Consider the following 27,447-nt stretch of genomic DNA (forward strand, 5'->3'; position numbering starts at 1 on the left):
AGCGCGGAATTTTCGGCCCAGTGTGACCATCTGCTGCTCCACACGCAGCTGGGCAAGACTCCCCCCCCAACCCACCCACCAAACCCCCCTTCCTTCACCCTAATCCATCTTGGAATTGAGGAACCGGTTCCCACCACTCTGTTGGCGGAGCATTCCGGGTCAGGACAACTCGCTCACTTTGTCCCTTAGTCCTTTGGTTTACTAATGGCCATCCCACAGACCACGTCTACCCAATTCGTGCAAGACCGTGTTCGCAGACAATAAACAGAGAGCTGCTACTTACCGGATGATCAGGCTGCTGATCTTGAACTGGGTTTCAATGACACCGCTGGTGCGGAGACGGACCCTCAGGATGTCCGTCTGCGTTGGTTTGTATTCGGGGGCGGTGATCCGGTTCATGTTGAGGAAAAAGCTGCAGAAAGAGCAGAAATAACGTCTCAGGAGGGAAGGGCAAAGTCCACCGACACAGACCCCTTCCCGACACGGCCCACTCCCTCTCCCCACCACCAGGGTGGCCTCCTTCCTCTGCTTCCCCTGTCAAACCCCAACGCACGGCCCATTCCTTCTAACACCATGGACCCTTCTGCTCTGCCCCGTCCTGACATAGCCTCCTCTCTCTCTCTCTCTCTCTCCCCCACCCCCACCCATCGACAAGGTCCTCTCACCCACCAACACAATCCATTCTCTCCCTCTCCCTAACACTATCAACTCTCTGCACCCCCTTCACCAATGTGACCTCCTCTCACTCCCCCCACCAATTCTATTCATCCTGCTTCCCTCCTCCGGCAACACGATGCACTTCCTTCTCCCCCGTCAACACTGCCCCCCCTTTACCCCACACCACTACCACGGTCCCACCCCTTGACATGGCCCTCTTCCCACCCACTACCATCCCGCTTCTCCCCAAAGCCCCTTCCGACCCCAACACAATGCTTCTCCACCATCTGAAGGTTACCCAATGTACTCCCCAGGCAACACAGTACTGAAAGGGACTCCGCTCACCGAGGGCACTCTCACCTACCCCCACAACTTGCCGCACTCCACTCACCGATGACTGACGCCGACATCAAAGCTGGGGTCATCGTGTTTGACCTCTACCTCACAAGGCGTCAAACTTCAGCTGTCAGACACCTCCTTGTACTGGACCACGACCTCACCACCGAAGGGGCAATTGTCCCCTTGGCCGGGCACAGATACGTTTGTCCTTATCCTCACCCCACCAGCCTCCAAATTCAACGGATCACCCTCCATTATTTCCACCAGCAGGTACAAGCGCCCTAGCCTTCCTCTTTCAGCAACGTGAAGGGACTGTTCCCTCTGCAACTCCCTGGTCAATTCCTCAGTCTTCACCAACCGCTCCCCTTCTCACAACATTTCTCCATGCAACACCTGCCCTCCCCACCATCCAAGAACCCGAGCAGTCACTGTAGGTGAAGCACTTGCACTTTCCCCAATCTACTGTAATGCACTCGGTGCTCACACCATGGTCTCTTCTACGCTGGAGAAACCAAACGCAGATTGGGAGGCTACCTCTGTTCAGTCTGCAAGGGCAACCTTATTGGTGTTGGTTTATTATTGTCACTTGTACCGAGGCACAGTGAAAAGCTTGTCTTGCATACTGATCGTACAGGTCAATTCATTACACAGTGCAGTTACATTGAGTTAGTACAGAATGCATTGAGGTAAGTGACATAGAGTTTACGTTTAAAAGTGCAGAATGATTATAGTAAGGGTAATGAGTAGATCTGTAGAGAGCAGCTTGCAACGACTAATCTTCCAGCTCCCTCACTCAGATCTCTGAACTCAGCTTTGCACATTGTTCTAACGATGGGCAACGTAAGCTCAAGGAACAGCACCTCAGCTTCTACTTGGGCACATTGCAGCTTTTGGGACTTAATATCAAATTTACTAAGTTCAGGTAGCCACCATCCTTTAACTCCACAGGTGTGGCTGAACCTTCCTGCCTCAATTTGTGTCTTTTTTTCTCTCTCCCGTCTTTGACTGATGGTATTCGAAGTAATTGTTACCATGACAACTTGGGTCTGCACTGTATTGGACACTCCCTCTGTTTCTCTCCAATCCTCCCCCTCCCTGCAACTTAAACGTGCTCGCCTTCTCACTTCTCCTGCTCCGATGAAGGATACTCGACCTCAAACGGCGACTGTTTCTCTCCGTGATACTACTCGAGTGTTGAGTACTTGCACCATTCTCTGTTCTTGCTTTGGATTTCCAGTACCTGCAGTTCTTTTGAAGTCAAAGTGAGATACAGCACAGAAACAGGCCCTTCGGCCCACCGAGTCCATGTTGACCAGCAACCACCCAGCCGAATTTAACTCCATTTTTTATTACCTCCTCACATTCCCATCAACACCTCCCCAGATTCTCCCACTCACTAGGGGCAATTTTGCAGCAGTCAATTAACCTCCAAACCCACACATCTTTGGGATGTGGGGGGAAACCAGAGTACCCGGGGGACACCGATACTGTCACGGGGAGAATGTGCAAACTCCACACAGACACCACCCGAGGTCAGGATTGAAACCAGGGCTCTAGCACTGTGAGGCACCAGGTCTACTAGCTTCCAAAAATGACAGGAAGATAGCATATAGCAATGACCTGAACAACTAGATAATGGGGTTTAGTGATACTGGTGAAGCAATGAATGTTGGACACATTCCCTGCCTCCTCACACAACACTGGGTCTTTCACAGTCAGCTGGGAGAGTGCTGATGCCTCACAGCTCCAACACTCCAGTTCGATCCTTGCACACCGTCTGTGTGGAGTTTGCACGTTCTCCCTGTGACCGCATGGGTTTCCCTTAGGGACTCTGGTTTCCTCCCCACATCCCAAAGGCGTGCGGGTTGGTAGGTTAATTGTGGCCGCTGCAAATTGCCCCCTCATGCTTGGGTGGGTGGTAGGATCTGTGGGGGAGGCAATGGGAACGTGGGGAAAACAAAATGGGGTTGGGAAGGATTAGCGTAAAAATAGGGGCTGGATGGTTGGGCCTGTTTCTGTGATGCATTGCTCCACGAGTCCTGGTTGTGAGGAAAGGCTCAAAATGAGAGATGGGAGAGGGACTCGTGTTGGGATAGAAACAAACTTAAAGTCAATGCAGATGCTGGATATCTGAAATGGGGCAGAAGGTGCTGAAAGGCTCAGCAGGTCAGGCAGCATCTGTGGAGAGGGAGACGGTTAACACTATAGGGCAGTGACTTCCCATCAGATAAGTGAAAAGTTTTAAGGTGTAGAGAAAGACAGGAGCTGGGGAAGAGCAAAGAACAAAAGGAAAGGTCTGGGATGGGACAGACGAGGACAGGGGAGAGAGTGTAGAGTGAAATACGGTAGGAAGAGGTGGTGGGAATCTGGGAGAAGCAGAAAAATGCTAGAAGCATAAAATACATAAGTTGATTAGCTAATAAAACCCTAGATGCCCTGCGATGGGGAGCAGAGTGCAGACACTGGTTTGGTCCAGAGCAGAGTGATATTAAGACACAACTTCACGTTACATGTTCCTTTCCTATCGTTCTCCAGTGACTGCCTCACTGTTCCCCAGGCCTGACCTCTACACCCACACGGGACCCCAATCTTCCAGTGTCACCCGTGGCTCACTCACGTTGAGTCCAGTGGCGAGCCCATCAGTTAGTAGATGAAGTGTTGTTCCGCAGGCTAACTTGGCCACTTTGCAGAACACACCCATCCAGTCCTCAAGTGTGAACCTGGTGCCTGTCCCTTTAATCCTCCACCCCTCCCCCACTGTGACGTCTCCATCTTGGGCCCCAACTCTGGTCCAACAAAGCAAGGGTAACTCTGGAAAGTTGGTGTGGAGGTCAGCCCTGGGGAGGGACGGGGAGGGAACGTGCAGTAAGCTGCGTCTTAATGTCACTCTGCTCCCAACATCCACACACTGCTCCCCTTTCACAAGGCAGATGAAGGGTCTCGACCCGAAATGTCAACTGTCCGTCTCCCTCCGTAAATGCTGCCTGACCCGTTGGGTTCCTTCAGCATCTTGTTTGTGACGAGGCATCTGGACTCTTATTTAAGTCGCGACGTTATCTCAGTTCAAGTGAGGAATAACCAGTCAGGTCAGAATAAAAGTGAAACATCTCCTTTGTCTCATGAAAAACTTGTCCCCTTAAGGCCCTTTAGTGAATTCACCTGTCAGAGTGAATCAGCCATCATACCATTTCTCCTGACGCACTTGGATCATGACATACAGGTAACCCCACAGTGATCCAAGCTGTAATTATTACATCAGCTTCCCACCTCGGGGGCGGTGCTGAGGACCTTCAGCTTCTGTGCGGGGAGATGGAGGGGGGGTGGGCACACAGGAGAATGAGCGTCTGGTTTCAAATTAGGCTGTCAGAATGTCAGATACCTGGTGCTTTTAAATTCTGCTTGACATTCAAGCAGCTCCCGGGCAAGAGGATGGTTCAGATGCAACGTCTCAGCTGTCTGCGCCACCCTTCACCCAGACATGATGCACTGTCACTTTAAGAGCTTTCTAAACTCATAATCAAGGCGAGTTTAATCAAGCCTTGGCTACCGGGGCACTTATCCAACCAATGGTGACCCTCCAGCTGTTGTATCTTATTGGGGAGGGGGGCAAGGTGTCCAGACATGCAGCATTAAATTTGTCATAGAGTCAGAACTGTACAGAAACAGGCCCTTCAGCCCAAGACATCCATGCTAACTTCATTGCCCATGACAGCATCATGGGCTCGACCGTTTTGTTAAATATAGGGGTGATAGCAGGAACCAAGGCCCTGTGACAGGCTGTGGAAATCTGAGACCTCCCACCCCTTCACAAAGCACTGTCCAGTCTGGGGTCAACTGCAATTTCAAGGTATTGGTATATTATTGTCACTTGTACTGAGGTACAGTGAAAAACTTGTCTTGCATACCGATCGTACAGGTCAATTCATTACACAGTGCAGTTACATTGAGTTAGTACAGAGTGGAAACGGACAGACCAGGAGGCAAGAGGGCAAATGGATCTGAAGTAAGGGGCAGCCGTGAATTAGCAGAATAGAGGAAGAGGCTCAAAGCACTGGATAACCATCTCCCCTTCTTCCCCCATTCCAAACGGATCAGCTGGAGAAATATCAATAGACTGAGAGTTCATAGAATGTATACAGCACAAGGGGAGGCCATTCAGCCCATTGTGTCTCTGCCAGCTCTCTACCAGAGAAGCTCATAGGTTCTACCCACAGGTCTTCTCTCTGTAGCCTTGCTACACCCCCCACCTCCCCCCACACCCTTGTATATTTATTCAGTTTCCTCTTGAAGGTCACAATCAAACATGTCTCCACCACATCTACAGGCAGTGGACTCCAGATTCCAATCTCACACTGTGTGTAAAAAAAAATTTTTCCTTGTGTCATTCTTAATTCTCTTTATTTTATACCTGCGACTTTTAGGAGTCAACCTCCACCAAAGGCAGTTTCCTATTCAACATGGTGGTCAAAGCAACATCTCTTCTCCTCAGCAAGCCTGGGTCTCGGCTCTGGGGCAAACCGATGGATTAATCCTCCACTTACGTGACAATGGAAGGAATCAAGTTTAGCAAATCGGTGATCTCCTTGATTTCCAATGGGTTAACTAACACTCAGCTTCACCAGAGACAAGCAGTTTGTGGGATAGTTAAATTGGTAAATTTAAATTGTTTTATTGTTGTCACATGTACCAAGGTACAGTGGAAAACTAGTCTTGCATACTGTTCAATTCATTACATCAGTGCACTGAGGTAGTACAGGGTAAAACAATAACAGAATAAAGTGTTATAGTTACAGAGAAAGTGCAGTGCAGAGAGACAATAAGGTGCAAGGCCATAACAAGGTAGATTGAGAGGTCAAGAGTCCATCTCATCATATTAAGGGTCTGTTCAATAGTCTTATAACAGTGGGATAGAAGCTGTCCTTGAGATGGTGGTACATGCTTTCAGGATTTTGTATCTTCTGCCCAATGGGAGAAGGGAGAAGAGAGAATGTCTGGGGTGGGAAGGGTCTTTGCTTATGTTGGCTACTTTACCAAGGCAGAGAAGTGTAGACAGAGTCAATGGATGGGAGGCTGGTTGCCATGATGTGCTGAGCTGTGTCCACAACTCTCTGCAGTTTCATGCGGTCTTGGGCAGAGCAGCAGCCGTACCAAGCCGTGATGCATCCGGATAGGATGCTTTGTAAGGTGCATTGGTAAAAATTGGTGAAGGTCAAAGGGGATATGCCAAATTTCTTTAGTCTCCTGAGGAAGTAGAGTTGTTGATGAGCTTTCTTGGCCGTGGTGTCAATGTGGTTGGACCAGGACAGGCTATTGGTGATGTTCATGCCCAGGAACTTGAAGCTCTCAACCCTCTTGACCTCACCACCGTTGATGTAAAGAAGCATGTGCACTTCCCCCTTCCTGAAGTCAGTGTCCAACTATTTTGTTCTGCTGACATTGAGGGAAAGGTTGTTGGTAATGACACCACATCACTAGGCTTTATCTCCCTCATCGCTATTTGAGATATGGCCCACTATGGTGGTATCATCTGCAAACTTGTAGATGGAGTTAGAGCAGAGTCTGGTCAATGCTGTGAGCACAATATATTGGTATATATTAGAATCAGATTTATCTTCACTGTCTTATGATGTGAAATTTGTTGTTTTGTGGCAGCAGTGCAAAGACACAAAATTACTATGAACTATAAAATACAAAAAAAGGAATAATAAGGTAGTGTTTATGGGTTCATGGTTCATGGTCACTTCATAAAGAACAAAGCAGATACAGATATATGTAGAAACTAGTAGACCATTCAGCCCATCGAGCTTGTGCTACCATGCAATAGGATCACGGCTGATTGTCCAGATTCAGTACCCTATTCCTGCTTTCTCAGTCTCTCCCTTAACCCCTCGTATCCTTAAAAGAAAAGCACCTTCCTCCTGATAGTGTATCGGGTAGGTAGAGGTTCAGAAAGTGAAAAGATTTTCCCCTCTCCACCTTGGTAACCAAGGGTTATACAACAGTCAGCAGCAACGATTAAATATCCTCCCAGATACAGGTGAGAAAGGCATCAGTGGTGTCAACCATTAGTCCAAAGTACCACATCTCTCAAGCACAATTCATCTGCCAAACATGAAATCAGATGCTCTACCACACGACAGATATTAATAACAAATATAATCTGCATTTAAGTGAATAAATCTTATCCACATTCACCATCAGGTGTGTGTCATACTGATTAATCATTCACTCAATGAAATAATCTTCTCTTGGCTGCTCTTGAATTTGTAGAGTGCCAATGTGACAAGATTATCCCTCTCCAGTCTGATTATAATGATGGTCACCAGTGTCAATTACATAGTTGCCCCCACTCCCCCCCCCCCCCCCTCAGTTACAGGCAATGTTCTTCACTTCCTCTTTCCTGGACAAGGCAAATTGATTGGACATGGCCTACTTCATCCAGTCACGTTCCAAGGCTTAAAACAGCCAGCGCATTCCCATATAAAGCTGATACATTTCATGCAGAGAAATTGCTGGCCCTAATCATTGCAATGCAAGATCTGACTGCTGATCTCATACAAATCATTGGTGGCATTTTTACCAGAAGGACCCAACGTTGCGCAGCCCTCAGAGTGAACAACACTGCTTCGTGTCTGGTCCTGTCTGCATGCCCCATAGTGATTGTTCTGTACCTGGGGGGTCTTACCTTTAGCTGTCCGAGCCTCAGTTCCTAGAATTTTGTGAAACTGCTCAGCTCTTAAGGCAGTTTGAAACCAACCTTCTGGATTCATGAGCCATATGGATAGATGTTGGGACAAAGTTAAATGCAGTTGGCTGGTGCTCCAGTGAAGTGCCTTGACCAAGCTACTGGGCAACAGAGCCAATAGTGACTCAGTCTGGTATCCGAAGGCCTGGGTCATTGATCCAGAGACAGGAGTTCAAATCTCACAATGGCAATGAAATGAATTTGGAATAAACTACTGCAAACTGTGGATTGTCATTAAATCCAAGGTAGAATATCTGCCATTCCACATGTGACATTGGACTTGCTTTCTCTTTGGTTCAAGAGCAATTACGGGTAGACAATAAATGCCAGCCTGACCTTACTCCCAGAATTAAATTAATAGTTTAAGGAAAACACAAGTTACATGGAGGACAAGGTAGCTGGCTTGATTGGCATTGCATCTAGCATACAAAACACTCACTCATTCCACCACCAGTACAGTGGCTGCAGTGTATACCGTCTACAAAATGCACCGCAGTTACTCACCCAGGTTACTCTGACAGCAACTCCCAAACCGGCAACAAGGCAGAAGAAACATGCAGATTCCTTTCCCAGTTATACAGTATCCCAACACATACCACTGTTCCTTCACTGCCACTGGGTCCAAATCCTAGAACTTCCTCCCAAACAGCACAGCATTGGTGGTTCAGGGGTAGAATTCTCACCTGCCATGCAGGAGACCTGGGTTCAATTCCCAGCCAATGCAGAAAGTTCAGAGTTGTTTGCACTTTGTCTACCTGCACTTTCTCTGTAACTGCAACATTATAATCTGTATTCTGTCTTCTTTCACTACTTCAATGTTGTGTATGGAATTGAAATTGGTTTATTATTATTTTCACTTGTACCGAGGTACAGTGAAAAACCTGTCTTGCATACCATTCATACAGATCATTCTCTGCCTGGATGCCTCGCAAACAAAAATTTCTCACTGCATCTTAACCAATTCAGCGGGAGCACCTTCACCAGAAGGACGGCTGTGGTTTGAGGTGGTGGCTCACCCACACCTGCTCAAGGACAACTAGGGAAGGGCAACAAATGCAGACCGTGGCAGATACCAGAGCATGAATGAAATATAATAAAGATGCTCCTGCTTATACAATCACAACAGCTGCCGGGCAGAAGACGGCCAGCCTCGGCTCCACATTTATAGACGTCTCCTGGACCTTCCTGAGGCGAAGGTGGTATTTGGAAAGCACGACCATTATCTGTCACATCCTGTGAATTCTGAGCAGCCTGACTCACAGGAGATGCACATCTGATCTCCATTCATTAGCTGCACTTCAAAGGACCCAGGCGTGCATCATTTCCAATAAAGCGGAGTTCTAAAGCTGTAGGAAAGAGACGCAGGGCTGGGAAGGGGGAGGGGGTGGGGGGGGGGGGGCGGAAAGAAGGGAAAAATGAGGTGGGAAGACCCAGCAGAAGACCAGGGATACCAGGAGAGAGGGTGAACATGAAAGAGAGTGAGCATGCAGAGATTTAGGCCAAGGAGGGGACTTGAGATGGCTGTGATATTACCAGAGCAGGAGGTAGTTATCCAGGTATTTAATAGGCAGTCAGAACAATGAAGGAATTTCCAACATTTAGGGCATTCTGAAAGGGGAGAGTGAACAGTCAGACGGCACGTGCCATTTTGGGGTACTAACGACGTAGGCAGGGAGAGACAAGGTCCTACAAAAGCGACACAAAGTGCTGGAGGAACTCAGCAGGTCAGGCAGCATCTATGGAGAGAAATGCCTGACCTGCCAAGTTCCTCCAGCATTTTGTGTGTGTTGTTCCAGATTTCCAGCATCTGCAGTCTCTCTTGTGCCTGCAAAGTGAGTATAGGGAGAAAGGCAGAAGGTTAAAAAGCAGGACTTCTAGGGTTGTTATCTCAGGATTATTCCTTGTGCCACGTGCTAGTGAGGGTAGGAATAGGAGAGGGCAAACAAATGCATGGCTGAAGAGCTGGTGCAGGGGTAAACAGATGTGGAATTAATGTGGGCAGGTGGGATTAGTACAGATAGGCATGGACCCAGTGGGCCAAAGGGTCTGTTTCTATCCCACACAACTATGACTCTTTTCCCATTGGGAAAGATTGCTTGCAGTGCTTGGAAGGTCAGTAAGCAGAGATATGGACTGACATTCACCAACCTCAGGGGAAAAACAAATGCTTCAAAATGGCAGGAAGGGGAACTTTGCTGTGGTTTATTGATAGTTAATCTCAGCCACTGCCAGCTCGAACCCAGCTCCTGCACCATTGGCTGAATACCCGCTGCGGGGCTGGTCCGCAGACACTGGGGGAAGGGCGTGGGGGTAGGGTGAGTAAGAAAATGCCAGCTGGTGGGGGGAAAAGGTTGCTGCCAAATAGCTCAGAGTGGGAAAGATGGATGTAGCCCTGATGTGTCTGAGAAAGAACAGGGCGGGGATCCATCAACAAGTCTGGTATAGGCATTTACCTCTCTTCCCCAGCATTTAAAAATAAAATGGATTAGGATATGATTAATGTAAAATAAAAGTGGGTGGTTGATGGTTGGCAGAGACTCGGTGCTGTGGGTCTTTCCATACTGCATCTCTCTATGAGTCTACTACATCATCCCCCCCACCCCCCCCCCACCCATTTGCCAATGCACCCCCGATGCCTTCAGTTCACGCACCTCCCCTCAAAATCAGCTCTGGCACAGAGGGATCAAGATCTAATCCGTAGATCACACTGCCAGAGACAGCCATGTCCCTTTAAGACTGGATTCCAAGCATCCAATTCGCAAATAAGCAGCCACCCCTCAGTATTTATAAATTAATCATAGATCCACCTTGCCTTTGAAGCATTTCATAAATATAATAACCCATTTTACACTTGCCCTTAAGCACCAACTCACTTTAACCCAATCTGTCGGATTGCCCACTGAAACCTACACGGAGGGTGTTAATCATAAGGTGACAATCACATTAATGAACACTTTTCATAAATCAAGCTGTTGACATCCTTTGTTGCAATAAAAATTACTCCCCCTCTCCCCCCCCACCTCATTCTGTGCTGGATGAACGTCTCATCCACGCAGTGAGAGTCAGAACGTTTCCAAACTTAATTCCAACCAACTTCCAGCGCCCAAATAAAACTGGAGGGAGACTTGCTTCGATCCAGGTTTACTTGTCCCCATCCCACGCCAACGATGATGTTATAGTCACTGCTACCCAGCCGCACACCCCACTACCCTGGATAATGCAAGACGACAGAAGATCCACCCCAGCGGCTGCGACAGTGGGCATTTGTATGGCACCTGTAATGTAGTAAACCACTCCAGCATTCTTCACAGGAGCATCAAAGTAGGACATTAGGACAGAATACCATCAGCTACCTGAAACACCAACTCTTCCACTTTAGATGCTGCCTGACCTGCTGAGCATCTTCAGCCTTTACTGTTTTGTATCAGATTTTCAGCATCTGCAGTATGTTTTAATTGGTTTCCAAATAGGCTGTAAGGAGTTCTGAAAGGCACCGAGGTCAGGAGAGGGCGTTTCATTTTCCCCTGCCTTCTTGACTTCACCTTCTATCTGCCCCGTCTCGCCCTCTCTTCACCCAGAAATCGCCAGTACCTCCGTTTGTGTGGTTCTGCCTCGGTGCCCTGATATGTTGTTCCAAGTTTTCAAAGACCCAACTCGGACCCCTCCTCCAGCTGGTGAATCCCACTGTCACACTCTCAGACCTGCCCTGCTCTGGTCATCTCTGCTCATTACACCAACCTCAGTGAGCCTTACCTCACCTCTCAGCCGACCCGTAACACTCCTGGCGATTTTGCTCATCGTCCCTCCCCAGTGGCTTGGCATCCTGAGGATTCACTTTGTGAAAGAGAAACCACAGACAGGAACAAACACAGAATGTACGTCCTCCCTGGGTTACCAACACCCAACCTACAGACACCCTGGACATATGAATGATGGTTTGGGAGAACAGTGGGATGGATGGGGATGGATTTTCCGGCTACTGCAGGGCTGCAGCACCTTCTGTGGGATGGGATTGGGGCACTTCCGTGCAACTTCTCTCCCCACCCCCCTGAGCTGCAAAAGGTGGGAGCTGGGTGGACCAGAGCAGGGAGCACTGAGCAGATTCACTTGCTCACGGAGTCAGTGAGACCAGCTGGCGGCCGCTGCTCCCGGACCTGCTGCTCTCCCGTCTCCCCCCGTTTCTATGGTCCCCTCCCACACACACTGTTGTTGTTGTTGTTGTTCAATTCCAACTTAGGAACAGTTCGGGTTACGAACGGTTCTCAGGAATGGAGCCCTGTCATAATCTGGGGACAGCCTGTACTTGCGTACAAGATAGTGCATGCATTTCCTTTACCACCTTTAAGTGCTGGAGTAATGCAGCAAATAGGCAACTGCCCAGATCCAGTCAGTTTGCAAATATGCAGCAAAATATCATTAGTATTCAGCTAAATGAGCCAGAATTGGGGCTGCTAGCTCTCCAGGAGAAATTAAAACAGATCTCCTGGACCTGTACCAGCAACGTTCATCTGAAAAAGCAATGGGATCATTTAAAAACAACTCCCACCCCCAACACCTCCATCAGGTGCGACTAGAAAAGCCTGCAGATATTTTCCTGGGGAGTTCTCACACAAAACTGTAATATCCAGACATCACTTCATGTAAACACCACATTTGTTCTACCCAATTGTCTGTAGTAAACAACGCCACTACAAAGCTGTTAGACGAATCCCAAAATTGGAGGCAAGAGAAAACATTCAGTTGCTTTTCTTACATTCACAACAGCTGCTAACACAATGTTTAAAAAAAAAGGATTCTCAGCATTCTACCAAGTACGTCTTGGTTAATGTACATCAGTAAATATTTGTCAAATTACAGCATGTATCTAAGGAACATAAGGACAGCCTAGGATCCAAAGAGCCATGACAGAGCCCATGTTTGGGTGTACAGAGCAGTGTATACAGCAGGAAGAACAAGTTGGTCAGGAGAATCACCTTGTTATTTTTCCCACGTTTACTAGCTTGATACCTGGGAAGATGGAGCTACCCAATGAGAAGAGGTTGACTAATATTCTCTGGAGGTTTAGACAAGAGACCAGAGCTCACTGAAACATCTCACTTGGTAGGGGGTGATCGATTCTCGCATGGTTGGGACATCTTCCATTTCAGATAAAGGGTCAGCCATCAAGCAGAGATGGAAGAATTTCTTTATTCAGAGGACTGGACACCTTTGGAATTGGTTAGAATCAGGAAAAGGATCAATAGATTTGTGAACATTGTGTGCAGGAAAGCAGAGCAGAGATTCACACTGTGTAGAGCTGAGCCCATGGGATCTCTCTGACAATAGCACTTTTGTTCTTGTACCACTCAGGGGGTTTACTCAAACACAGGTACAACAGGTGCCAGGGTATCTGGCACACCTTCAATCCCTGTGCACTCCCATGTCCACAATGCATTTGAAGTGGCCATTACTCAAGTGGCTCTGACAGAGTAGATTCCAGCCAATCAAAACTGCCCTTAAAAAATTAAATGCATCCCCGAACTTTGAGGTGGGAGAGTGGGAAGGCAGGAACAGAGAATTAAATAGAGCCATTGAGACTCATTCCCTACGAAAAGCAAAATATAGAGGATCTGATTTAAAAGATACTTCAAGCCCAGAGGCAAGAGAGAAGTGGGCATGAAATTGAGAAAGGTGGCAATGACGTGGTCACATTTTTAGCACTGGACATCAGGTTCTTTGCATAGTTTGGATGTACCACAGAATGATGGCAGCAGTTTGAACCTCGCTTTCTGCTTCAAAAGCCTTGGTGTGGGAGCGGCTGTCCGCCCAGGGGTGCCTGTTATTCCTTGCCCTAACAGTTGAACCAATCAGTCCTTTAACACGACGCATGTTCCAAGACAAAGTCTGCATCGAGATATGGAGTAGTCACAACTTTGAAATGTAAAAGTATCCTTATATGCATGAATACAAGATTAAAAATGACCATTCTGCTGATAGTGTTTCTGGTACACTAAAAGCGGGGAGAGGCCCAGCATATTTTGCCGGCTCTTTACACAGCTATCCACAGTTTTGCTGTTCCATAGCATTCACTTATTTAGCTTCCCTTTTCCTCAAATTTCAATAGGGCAGCACGGTAAGTAGCACACTGGCTCACAGCTCCAGTGACCCGGGTTCAATCCTGACCTGTTCAATCTGTGAAGAGTTTGCATGTTCTCCTTGTGACTGCACCGATTTCCCCCGGGGGCTCCGGTTACCTCCCACATCCCAAAGACGTGTGGGTCGGTAGGTTAATTAGTCACTGCAAATTACCCCATAGTGTAGATGGGTGGTTGGAAAATTCGGCACACGGGAGAGAATAGTTTGCAGGGAGATAGTGGGGGAATGGAATGGATGGAATTGCACGGGAGACAGTTCTAATGAAGTATGAAATAACATTTTTCCACCACATGAGGACGCTCCAAAGAGCTTCCCAGCCAACGAGGCATTGCTTGCAACGCTGACCCCATTGTAATGTAAGAAACACAGCAGCCAGTTTGCACACAGCAAGCTCACAGACACAGAACCATGCAGTGACCAACTAACCTGCTTTGGAAGTGTTGACAAGCCATAAATATTGGCCAACTACTGGACCAGCAACTTGCACTGAGGCAGCGTTATTCGCATAGAGCCAGGCATTACCAAACACAACCTGATACCATGCCAAGAGGGTACAAGAGGGGGTAACAGAGTGTGGCTAGAAGGGCATGGACAGTTGAAGGGAAGGGGTTAAAAAGGGAACAAGTGGGTTTAGGACCTAGCCAGCTGGAGTCACAGCTACTATGGGACTGCACATCTGTGCAGTTAGTAGAGCTGTTCGCTCACTGCTCCAGTGACCCAGGTTTGAACCTGACCTTGGGTTCCGTCTGTGTGGAGTTTTCACGTTCTCCCCGTGACCGCGCGGGTTTCCGCCAATTGCCTCCCACGTCCCAAAGATGTGCCGTTCGGTAGGTTGACTGGCGACTGTTTAATTGGCCAGTGGTAGAGTCTGTGGGGAAATGATTGGGAATGTGGGGAGCATAATAATGGGATTAGTGTGGGACTGGATGGTTGATGGTCGGTGTGGACTTGGTGGCCCCAAGCACCTGTATCCTTGCTGGACGACTTTCTGACGGCATTGATTTCCGCCACTCTTTTAGAATTCCAGCTTTGCCTCCAAAACTTGGATCACTGGATTATTCCAAACATTTGCCTTTTCTTGGTTAATAAAGTCCCATCTGCCTACAATCACTAACAACTCAAGTAATGTTGAATTAAAGAGTTAGGTTTACTTCAGAGTCGGAGACTGGTCTGCAATTATAAAAGCCCTTGCAGGAAAGAATACATATTGATGTATAAATATCACTTCATGCTACAACTCCCACCATGCGGACAGCAAGGACTGAAAGTCCCCAAGAGTGCAAAACAACCACAGACCACGTAGGTTATTAAAATGTTTAAAATCATTTGACTTAAAAGATTACTACTGCCTTCAGGATGTCAGAAATGAAGGTATGGTAATTTTAAAAGTTATACCTTTGCTTCATAAACATACATTTTTAATAAAGAGGATGTCTGAAAACATTTGACTTCGCATCGTTAAATAAAAATTTCATACACTCAGCATTTTGCTCATTGGACTTGGATCCTCATCCTTGATACATGGGCTTATTAATTAGCAAGAGGAACACTCACTGAAAAGATATCTCAACATAGAAGGGGCACGAGTGTGTGCTTCACCCTTTCTCCTGAAGACGACTACTCCCTTACCTTAGGGATTTGGAACATAAACCAAGGAGAAATGACTACAGTTTAGGCTTCTTCTGCCACTGGAGAGGGAGGGGCAGGGTCAGGCGAGAAAGCCCCTTAAATATTGTAAATACAGGACTGGGTAGCCCCCAGGGAGCCACACGTGTGGCATCGGTGCTGTTTTTTTATATACAAAAAGGTAACACTAATGAATGATCTGTACAAGAATGTAAAGGCTTGCATTGTTTTATAATTGTATATAGTTTGCCTTTTATTATAAATAAAGTTTATTTTGGAATAAAAAAACAAACCAGGGAGACACCCTAGTGCAACACTGAGGGACAACTACTCTGCCAGAGGAGATACCTTGCAAGGACATACATTACACCAAGTCCTTGCCTGCTCTTAGGGGACCACACAATATCTCAGGACATTAATGAGAGCAGCAGCAGGGGAGGTATTCCTGATGTCCTGGCCAATGTACACACCACTACAGCAGACAGCCATTAAAACACCACTGTTTGTTGGAGCCTTCTGTTTGTAAAATGACTGTATACTTCTGACATTCAACAATGGCCACGTCACAATTGCTGAAACTTCGGCTGTAAAGAACTTGTAGTACCCTAAGGTGCTGAAAAGGTTTTTTTTATATATAAATCTTTATGGGTGACAACAACAGCATCGCCCAACACCCACTCAACTGCAATTTGATTGCAAAATGAGTCACCGACTTTCTCAGGGAAATGATGACTTGCTACCATTGCACTGGAACTTGGTTAGAATCACTTACTCTTGTCCTGTTGCAAGCAGGGTCCTCGCATTTTGTCACTGTTATTACTTTAGCTGCACGAGCACCAGTCCCAGCACGGAACACTGCGCAAATCAAAGCTAAAATACGACCATAACCACATCAAAGTGTTACAAACAATGCCGAGAAACAGACCCCAATGACCAAATATTGTGTGTGGGAACAGATGGAACCGGAACTTGCCCAGACTGATGAAAGTACGAAACAACACATCAACGTAAGCAGTCCCCACAATGCACACACTTTATAACTGTGCATTAGATTAGAGAAGTCTTAAAACGTTTTGGGATTTGAGTTGTGTTTACAGGCTCACAGAACACGTCTGGCACTGGACAACATTGGTTGTGCTTTTCCTGTCCCCAAGGTGCAGACTATTGCTAAGACAGAGTGCAGGAACAGTGCCCGTCTGCTTTGAAGGTCGAACATACAAGGCCGACGCAGTAGTTACTTTGCTGCAACTTCAAGGGCCTTCAGGGTACAATGGCCCAGTGATGGTCACAGACGGTGCGGTCAGGGGTGTCGGAACCGTGCAGGGTCAACTCTCCGAGCCCGACGTCCTTTACTTCTGGCTCCCATTCCTTTCCCACTGCTGTTCGTCTTCAGGTCTTTGACTCTTGGAAGCATTGTGACCTGGTGGGAGAGGGGATCACCCACACTTGGGATCTTTAAACTTGACCCTGGGTAAGCTCAGGTGACCTCGGAGTATCTCCAGATTCACCACTCTGGGGGTACCACGGAAAATAGCTGCCTTCCTCGCAATCCCAATGGCCAAGTCGTCGCAGAAGTAGTCAGTTCTGGCCACAGAACTCCCTCAGTAACCCATAGCTCCCCACCACGTCAGTCAAATACAGTGATGGAGTCTCGCCTTCCCCTCTCCTGCTGACTCGAGGTAGCCCCAGTCACGTGCTCAGAGCACACAGTCAGCAGAGCTGCATAGCCACGCTCCACATTAATGTTATTCCGTGCACGATCAACTGGCCAAGGGTGGCTGCTGCCATTACAAAGCGGGAGTACTGGAATAGGGGCAAGTCACTCAATGCCAAGCTAATTTATGGGCCCCCGTCATTCCCTCAGCAACACATGGGGCATGCCGAGAGTAGGAGACAGAGGTGAATGTGAGAACTGAAGGGGAATCCTGCCTCTTCCAACCACTGCCCAATTTCCACAGGATCATTCTTGAATGAAAGCAAATCCTCAGTGAGCACGTTTACCTATTCAATGTCAGACGTGTGCAGTTGGATTAACACGGATTAAAAGTTCCTGACGGTTCTTGCTTCAAGCAGTGAATAAACGACTGCAAGAACCAGGAAGGACAAAGCCTGCCCCTCCCTTCACCACTTCTCCTCCGGTTTCCTCCCACATTCCAAAGACGTACGGGTCAGGAAGTCGTGGGCGTGCTACGTTGGTGCCAGAAGCGTGGCGACACTTGCGGGCTGCCCCCAGAACACACTACGCAAAAGATGCATTTCACTGTATTTCGATGTACATGTGACTAAAGATATCTCATCTGCAGATGTCACCAGAGAGTTGGAGCTAGTCAGCAGAGACCTTTTCCAAGCGTTGCAATCGGTTTTCCGTATGCAGTTCCCAGCTCTCCATTAGTTCAATCCAGGCTCGGGACCAACCCAAGAGTTTGGGTCCACGGTGCTCTCAGGCAGGGGCCAGTGCTGCTGGATTCCGCTCCCATGTCAATGGCGGATTACTCCAGACACAGGCGCTGGCACAGCGGAGCTGTCGCGAGCTGGGCAGTGAACGATGTAGCATTAGAAGAGGAATCGGATAAATATTTGGAGGCTAACGCTTTGCAGAAATCTTCTCCAAAGGAGCTGGGGGGGGGGGGTGGGGGGGAAGTGCGGCAAAGAGCTCCCGCAATGCGCAGTCCGGGACACAATGGGCCAAACGGCCTCCTCCTGCTCTTAGCTGCGCAAACAGTGGTTGGCAACTTCGTCAAGTCTTCGTTGCAGTCTCCACCACAACAGCCAAGTGGGCTGGCCAGGTAATCTCTCCCGTGTTGGCTGCAGATGGATTTAGACCACAAACACAATCAAGGTCCGTGGTACAAGGTGGGCTGACTGCACCAGAGCTCCCAGCAACTAACGTCACATCAGAATTCACTCTCTCAGACTGCTGGCTTGGAGAAGGTGCATTAGATAATTGATCCATGGACGGTTGGGTGGCGGTAGCTCTCTTAGCCCACCCCCCCTCCCCCAGGAGCACAGACAATGACCATCAGCAGGCCACCCACACCTAGACAAGGCGCAGTTGGACCTGGGTCAAGTCCACCGCCCCTCCTCTGTTCCTCCACATCTCAACCAACAAGTCCTTGGCTCCCTGCCACCCCAAAGTGACAGCAACATCGCCTCTGCTGTGTCGCCCAAGCTTGGGGGGGTGGGGGGAGGTGATGGTGTGGTGTTCCTCTCTGCGTCACTTCCGCTGAGGTGTAGCAGAATGGATTCAGGAAGCAGAGTCCAACAGAGTGTAGGATTAATGTAAATGGGTGCTAGATAGTCGGCATGGCCTTGGTGGGCTGAAGGGCCCGTTTTCATGTGGTATGATGGTACTAAATGTGTCCTTGCACACGGTACTAAGTGGTGTGTGTGACTGCACACGGACGATGAACTCCCACTTCATTTACTCAGACCCGTGTTCCATGGCTCCATCTTCTCACTGTCCTAGGTCTGCAAAATCCCCTTTCCAGTACTGGTAAGTCCTTTGTGTTCCTGCTCATCTCCTTCCTTCACCTCCTCACTTCACCTGCCTCTCTTTATCCCCTCTCTGCCTTCATTTGTCAACCACCTGCCACCATCTCCCCACTCCACACCCCTTCTTCCTCCCTGGCACAAGCTGCCCGCTATCTTACACCCCTCCCCACTCCAATCACCTCCAGCCCGTCTCACCATTCCCCCACTCTCCTTTTATACTGACCATCTCCCCTCTCAGTCCTGATGCAGGGTTTCGACCCGAAACGTCAACAATTCCCCCACCCCACAGATGCTGCTCGACCTGCTGAGTTCCTCCATCTGTGGTCTCCTGTCCCTCCAACTCCCCGAGCTGGACCCAGACAAGGTGTGAAATGGATTGGGGTGAGGTCTGGGTGTAACAGTCTCAGGTCCATGGCCCTGCCTCAGAGCACCCTCCTTCCAGATCGTTGGCTCCTACTGGCTGCATGCATACCGACAGCGAGGGACTCCCAGCACCCAGATACCTCCCCAGCTGTCTGACTACCACCACCACTCCCTATCCACCTCCTCACCAGCCTTCAGAAATTAAAAAATCATTAGTTTTACTCTGAGCGGTGCAGTGGTAGAGCTGCTGCCTCACAGCAGTGGAGACCCGGGTTCAATCCTGACTTCCGGCGCTGTCTGCGTGGAGTTTGCACGCTCTCTCCGTGACTGTGTGGGTTTCCTCTCACATGTGTATAGGCCACTGTGTGGGCAAGTGGTAGAATCTGGGGGAGGGGAAGGTGGGAGTTGAGAGTTGATGAGAACATGGATAAAGAGGGTCAATGTAGGATTGGTGTGGATGGATGGTCCACACAGACTCAGTGGGCCGAATGGCCTATTTCCATGCCGCGTCTCCCTACAGCTCTGAGCTCCTATACACCCGAGGCCCCAGCTTGTAGACAACCAGGTCAACAGATACTCCAACACCAAACTGTGCACAAAACATCTAAATAAATGGGAGCTAAAACGGGGTGAGAAATAAAGATAAACAAGCAGCCTTTAAAATGAATCGTCAGGGGCTCTTCTTGTCCGCAGACAGGCAGTTTGCTGGGTTAATTTGCACCCTCCACTTCTCTCTCCAGGCTGAACAGATTCTGGGATTACAGAAGCGTGCTCTCGTTAGGTCTAATTGAGGCTGAGTCAGTGCAATGGGACTCATTACTCCAGAATGCCAACAAACCAGGAGGCTGCCTCTGGTTACAGCAGATCCGACCTTCTACCTCCACGGCTGAGCATTAATGTCAAAGCCAGCAATTAGTACTGCTGTGCGTTAAAGAGGAAATTAACTCTGGCCTCGTTACACAGTAGCAACAATTACAAGCTGATTTGTGGAAATGTCACACGCAGCCCTTTCCAGCTAATAACCAACAAGGTTTGGCTTTCAAGGACTCACCGTTAAGTCACAGTAATTAGTTGCATATCATCAGTTTTAGGCTTCCAAATGATTGGGGTTTGCCACTCTGTTGGGCACAGCCCTGCCTGCCTTCCTTCCTCTGTCCCATTCCCATCCAGGACCCTGCTCCAACAGTAAGGGTGCTATATAAATGGAAGTTAAAGTCCCGAGGCACTTCTCAGAGTCACACAGGTCCTTTGGCCCAAGTTACCATGGTGACCAAGATGCCCATCCAAGCTAGTCCCATTTGCCCGCACTTGGCCGATCTCTCTCTAAACCCTTCCTAAAAACGTAACTGTTCAAGTGCCCTTTAAATGTTACTGTACCTGCCTCAACCACTTCCTCTGGCAGCTCGTTCTACATACGCACCACCCTCTGTACGAACTTGCTGCCCCTCAAGTTCCTTTCAAAATTTTTCCCCCTCTCACCTTAAACCTATGCCCTCTAGTTTCTGGTTCCCCATCCCTGGGAAAACAACTGTGCCCTCATAAATTTATACACCTCTGCAAGGTCATCCCTCAGCCTCCTACACCCCAAGGAATAAAGTCCTAGCCTGCCCGACTTCTCCCTATAACTTGAGTCCTGGCAACATTCTGGTACATCTCCTTTGCAATCCTTCCAGCTTAATGACCTTTTCTATAATAGGGTAACCAAAACTGTACACAATACTCCAGGTGCGGCCTCACCAACGTCTTGTACAACTGTAACCCAACTCTACCGTACCATCTAACCCATGTTTTAACAGTAGCCAAGGCTAAGCAGAGGCCAAGGAGCGGAGGGACTTGGAGGACAGGTCTCCTCTGTACAGGAGGCTGCCTTTTTAAATCCCTTTGGAGAAGAAAGAGTTAAACACACACACTACAAGGGACTGAAATTGCGAAGCCACTGTCTCCAACCTGACGGGACTCCCACCCCGAGTATGTTGTGCACCAATTCAGTGCAGAATATAATCTGCATGTTATGTTTATTTAATGACCCTTTAAAAGGAAATTTCATAAAAAATAAATTATTTCAACATCTGCAATTATAATTAAATATCACTCACATCCTGGAAAAATAATAAGTACACTTTGGATAAGGTGAGTCATTTTTTTTAAATGAAGCATTGAAAAGCAAAATGTTACACCTTTTCCTTTATGCTAAATACTACATTACTGAAGCATTCTTGTCTAGTACATAAATACCTCGGTGTAAGAGCAGGTCAGAAGGCTGGATATCCTGGAGTGAGTGAATCAGCTGCTGACACCCAATGCCTTCCTACTGTCTACAAGTGACTGCAGCTCCAGCAACTCTCGATGCCATCCAGGACCAAGCAGCCCACTTGATTGGCATCTCATCCACTACCCTGATCGTTCATTCCCTTTATCACCGGAACACGGTGTCTACAGTCTGCAAAGTGCACCCCAGTTGCTCATCCAAGCTACCTAAACAGCACCTCCTAAACCTGCCATCTCTCCCACCAAGGACAGGGTCAGCCCGTTCCCCTCCAAGTCACACGACATCTTGGAGATAATGGAGACACAAAGGGCAGCAGAAGCTGGAATCTGGAGCAACAAACAAGATGCTGGAAGGAACTCAGGGGGTTGGGCAGCATCTGTGGAGGGAAATGGACAGTTGACGTTTCGGGTTGAGACCCCTCACCTGGTTTGAAAGATAAAGGGGAGACGGTCAGTGTGAAAAGGTGAAAGAAGGGAGCAAGAGCTGGCAAACGATAGATGGATCCAGGTGAGGGGGGGTGGAATGTACAATGACAGTCCATCATCAACCTCTCCACTGGGACTGTCCTGCCCAACATCTATGGGAGCACACCCACCAGCACTTCAAGACTGCCTTCTTCAGGGTAGGGTAATAAATGTCTCCTACATGTCCTCACTGGAACAAAGTTCTTATTTTAGGAAGGACCAAATCAGACTCTATTAATCAGTCTAGACCAGACCCAGCCACAAGGTGAGAAACCCCCACAGGAGGAAGTCTTTGGCAGCTAGGAGTTCAAACTAACACACTGCTCCCAAGCCAACTGCCTCAAACTACTCACATACTGTGACCACAAAATTTTATCTTCTGAAAGCAATCCACCAAGTTTGCAAAGTCACAACTGTCCACCTCCTTCAAGGGGATCTTGTTCTGCAGATGGAGATTTTCCTCCCCAAAATGTTCTCTAGGGCAGTTGTGCATATACCATCATTCCCCTTGGGTTCTGCTCCTCTGACCATGATCATGGTCCTCATTTCTTCACCTCTTTAGAAACTGCAGCATGACCTCTCAATTATCTTGCTTCCAGTGAGGATGCCCAGTTTCCCCAATCACCCCAAAATCCAACCCTCCAGCCCTTTACTTATTCTGACTTCTGCAATCTTTCAGCGCCTGGTAGGTTCTCTGTACCACAAACACACACCATCTGCACATGTACCATAAATGCCACTGTGTCAGTGATGCATGAAGCACAAGGAGACCATCACTTCAGCATCTAACATGCTTCACTCCCTGACCCCAGGCATCATTCTCTATCCACACTGGAAATAGGGGAGTTCCCCAAGTTACAGGGCACATAACCCAGAGGATTGGGGCAATGTTCCAGAGACAAGAGTTTGAATCTCACTGTGCCAGCTGGGAACTTAAATTCAGACAACTAATAAATGCGGAAGGAAGATCTGCCCTCACTAATGCCGTGTTATAAAGCAAATCTGTCTGGTTCATCACTGCTGCTCAGGGAACAAACTCTGCTGTCTATACTCAGTCTGGCCTATACATCCCTCCGCAATGGCTTGGCTTTCCCTCTGTTCTAGGGAGGGAAGAGATGGTCAATAACTGCTGGCCTCGCTAACAAACTGGAGATGGGTATCCTATCGGGATGCATCACAGCTTGGTATGGTAACCGCTCTGCCCAAGACCGCAAGAAATTGCAGAGTTGTGTGAACACAGCCCAGTCCATCATACAGATCAGCCTCCGCTCCATGGACACTGTCGACACTTCCCGGGAAAGCAGGCAACACAATTAAGGACCACTCCCACTCCAGTCATTCTCCCTCCCGTTGGGCAGAAGATACGAAAGCCTGAGAACGTGAACCACCAGACTCAAGGACAGCTTCTATCCCGCTGTTATCGGACTCTTGAATGGACTTCCTGTACATTAAAGGTAAACTTTTGTTCTCTCAATCTACCACGTTGTGGCCCTTGCATTTCATTTGTCTGCCTGCACTTTCTCTGTAACTGCAACACTATATTCTGCATTGTTTTCTTTTTACTACCTCGATGTACTTATGTATGGAATGATCTGTCTCAATGGCACGTAAACAAAGGTTTTTCCACTGTATTGGTACTGGTTTATTATTGTCGCTTGTACCGAGGTACAGCGAAAAACTTGTCTTGCATACCGATCATACAGGTCAATTCATTACACAGTGCAGTTACATTGAGTCAGTACAGAGTGCATTGATGTAGTACAGGTAAAAACACTAACGGTACAGAGTAAAGTGTCACAGCTACAGAGAAAGTGCAGTGCAATAAGGTGCAAGGTCACAACAAGGTAGATTGTGAGGTCAGACCCCATCTCATCTTATAAGGGAACTATTCAATAGTCTTATCACAGTGGGATAGAAGCTGTCCTTAAGTCTGGTGGTACGTGCCCTCAGGCTCCTGTATCTCCTGTCTGATGGAAGAGGGGAGAAGAGAGAATGACCCGGGTGGGTGGGGTCTTCAGTACATGTCACGATAATAAACCAATACCAATAAACTGGACAAATGTAGGAAGGAATTAGCAGAGACTGAGGGGTGGGAGAAAGTTCACATGGAGCACAAACAACTGCTAAAGAACAAAACTTTTGTAACACTTTCTGCATTCCGTTCACCGTGTCCTGAAGCATTTTATCAATACGACGTGCAAGAAGTGTAGTGGGCAAACCCCCACCAACTACTGTGAGAAAGACCAAGTCGTCCATTTTAGTGATGGGGGAGTAATGAGAGGCTGGAGAGGCGAGGGGCTTTTTTCCGTGGACTGTAGGAGGCCGAGGGGTGACTTTATGTAAAATCATGAGGGACATAGTTATGGTGAATGGTCCCAAGTCTTTATTCCAGGGCAGGGGAGCTAAAAACTAGAGGGTACAGGCTTAAGGTGGGAGGGGAAAGATTTAAAAGGGGACCTGAGGGGCAAGTTTTTCTACAGAGCATAGTGGGTGTATGGAACAAGGAGGTTTACAACGTTTAAGAGACATTTGGACAGGGACATGGATAGGAAGGGTTTAGAGGGATATGGGCAACATTCAGGCAAAGGGCCGAGCTCAGGTCGACAACTTGGTCGGCATGGATGAGTTGGGCCGAAGGGCCTGTTTCCGTGCCGTTTAATTCTATAAACGCAGGGTAAACGTTGATCAGGAACCTGGTGATATCTCTTCCACTACTGCAAAACACTGCCATGGGATTGTCCCCCGAGGAAGCAGACGAGGTCTTGTTGGTTTAACATCTCATCTGAGGGTATCTACCCCCCAGGGGGAGCGTCCACCGTGTGATGCAGCGGGGAAAACGCGAACTTACTACTGGGCGGAGTCATTCAGTTCAAACTCGTAGCCGCGCGACGCTGCCAGTTTCACCTGTGGGTCGGCCCACAGGCAGCGGAGGGCGTGAGCGACGAACGGAAAGAGCGTGGAATCCTCGTCAAAGCACCGGCCACACGACAGCACCGTCTGCGCGTGGATCTGGAAGGCAAGAGGCGGCAGAACGAGTGCAGTTAGCACGCGGCAAGAACGACCGCAAGATTCAGAGCGACGGTGGCCAGAAGCGGCTGGGGTGGTGGTGAGGGGAAGGGAAAAGGGCGATTTCTATACAGAAGTTGGTGACAGAAGTTGGTATTCACAGCAGTTTAGTATCTAGATGGGTGCTGGTATCACCAAGGTATAGGAGGCTGCTGACCAAGTGCTGGTGAATGGGATTGGTATGGATGGGTGCTTGGTGGTCAGCATGGACAGTGGTCAAGTCAAGTCAAGTTTATTGTCAAATGCACAAGTCTGGTGAGGTACAGGTACAATGAAAAACTTGCTTGCAGCAGCATCACAGGCACATAGGTAGAGACAGGACACAGAATATAAAGTATACAACACTGTGAAGCGAGAGAGAAGACTGCAAACAAAACCTTACTGCAAAAAAAAATCAAAACCACAATGGAAGACAAGTACCTGGCAGTGCAGAAGGTGGTCCGTAGTGTTCTGTTGCTGAGGTAGGGTTAAGGTTGTGCAGGCCAGTTCAAGAACCTGATGGTTGTGGGACAGTAGCTGTTCCTGAACCCGGTGGTGTGGGACTTCAGGCCTCTGTACCTGCTGCTGACAATGGGTTGAAGGGCCTGTTCTGTGCTCTATGACAATATGTGGGAGGGTGGTGAACAGGGTGGAGGCATTGAGGCAGTCTGGAGCTTGCACCCACCAGCAATAAGGTGGCTAAAGCAGCCCAGAGTGGTTTACCTTTAGTAGCCAGGATGTAGCGCAAAAGGGGGAAGGATGTTATGTCAGAATTTCATGAGGCCACAGCTTGAGTAGTGGCAGAGTTCTGCTCCTTGTATTGCAGGGAAGGCGTGACTGCACTGGAGAGGGTGCGGGGGGGGGGGGGGAGTCACGAGGAAAGTGGCCCCATGAAGAATAATTGGATGAGCTGGGTTGTTTTCTCTGGAACAGAGTCTAAGATGAGGAAACTTGTGAGAGGAGCTGGGAGTAGAAAAAGGGGCAAAAACAAACTACTGGAGGAACTTGGTGGATGGAGCAGCGTCTGTGATGGGAGTACAAGGGAGCCCAGCGTTAAAGATGGCAGCTTTATTATCCCATTACTTCCCTGACGGAGATATAACCAAGGCTCAAAAGTGAACAACATACAACGGGGGTGAGTACAAAACCCAAGATAAACCTTTATCCCAGGGACAGTAGGTGAGGAATGGAGACGTAATGAGCCGCCCCGCCCCACAAACCTGCAACAGCTTCTGGTTCTGGTGCAATGCTGACACCTGCTGGCATTAAACATTCCTGCAGCTCACATCACAGACTCCCAGTCACCCATTCTCATGTCCAGTGACTGCATTTGTGATCTGCACCCAATGCTTGTATCACTGCGGATGTAGCAAGTTCACGCAAGGTCACTCGGTTCCACATCTGCCTCTTCTTACCTCACACCGTACAAATTGATCCACAACTTCCTCCTCATCTTTACCCAGCTTCTTTTCTTAAATCCACATCTGCGACTTGCCTCTGACTCCCTGTGGGAGTGAGCTCTGTGTTCACACCTCCCTCTGGATAACAGACTTTCTCCTGAATTCCCTACTGGATTAATTGGTAACCGTCTTCTGTTTTCAGAAGGCAACATCTCCCAAATAAATGTCAGAAAGACTCTGCCCATCTCCTCCGCTCCCTCCTGGAAACACTGTCTCCTTAATCCACCCCAAATGGTCCCTGGTGCTGTGTCTGGCCACAATCCACGGCTTGGGCAGGCACGGTAGTGCAGTGGTGAGCATAACGCTATTACAGCGCCATCGACCCGGGTTCAATTCCGGCCGCTGTCTGTAGTGTGTACGTTCTCCCCGCGTCTGCGTGGGTTCCCTCCGGGTTCCAAAGACGTACGGGTTAGGAAGTTGTGGGCGTGCTATGTTGGGGCTGGAAGCGTGGCGACACTTGCGGGCTGCCCCCAGAGCACTCTACGCAGAAGATGCATTTCACTGTGTGTTTCGATGTACGTGACTAATAGAGAAATCTTATCTCATATTCAGTGGGCAACAACCGACGTTTAAAAATTCTTTGTACTTCCACCCGAGGGCGAAAGGGGGAGACAGAGAGCTCAAGAGCTATAGATTGATGGGAGAGGGCAGAGGTGGGTTTGGAGACTCAGGACCTGGGTATTCTAGCACTTTTGGATCACCAAGGAGAAACAACCTAGTGACCAACTGAGCCCAGTGACCATTACGTGCCTCTCTGCTGAGAAGCCTTATGGTAAAAGAACTTCAAAGTTCATGAAGGCAATCAACCCACCTTTCTTGTGCCAGCTCTGTAGAAGAGGTATCTCATTTGCC

At 48.4% G+C, this 27,447-nt stretch overlaps 1 protein-coding gene and 1 non-coding gene across 2 annotated transcripts in view; one reads left to right on the forward strand and one right to left on the reverse strand.

The window, feature by feature from the left end:
• Positions 1 to 27,447, reverse strand: part of gnav1 (guanine nucleotide binding protein (G protein) alpha v1) — a 98,254-nt gene that overhangs the window by 36,327 nt on the left and 34,480 nt on the right. The window contains exons 4-5 of the mRNA XM_052033271.1: positions 24,939 to 25,099; positions 284 to 412 (exon numbers count right to left, since the gene is read on the reverse strand). Of these exons, the coding sequence (XP_051889231.1) occupies positions 284 to 412; positions 24,939 to 25,099 (290 nt within the window). The remainder of the gene's footprint in view (positions 1 to 283; positions 413 to 24,938; positions 25,100 to 27,447) is intronic.
• On the forward strand, positions 8,395 to 8,465 carry trnag-gcc (transfer RNA glycine (anticodon GCC)). The gene has a single exon. It is a non-coding gene; the product is annotated as a tRNA-Gly (tRNA).

The sequence above is a fragment of the Pristis pectinata genome, chromosome 18 (genome assembly GCF_009764475.1).
Source record: "Pristis pectinata isolate sPriPec2 chromosome 18, sPriPec2.1.pri, whole genome shotgun sequence".
NCBI lineage: Eukaryota > Metazoa > Chordata > Chondrichthyes > Rhinopristiformes > Pristidae > Pristis > Pristis pectinata.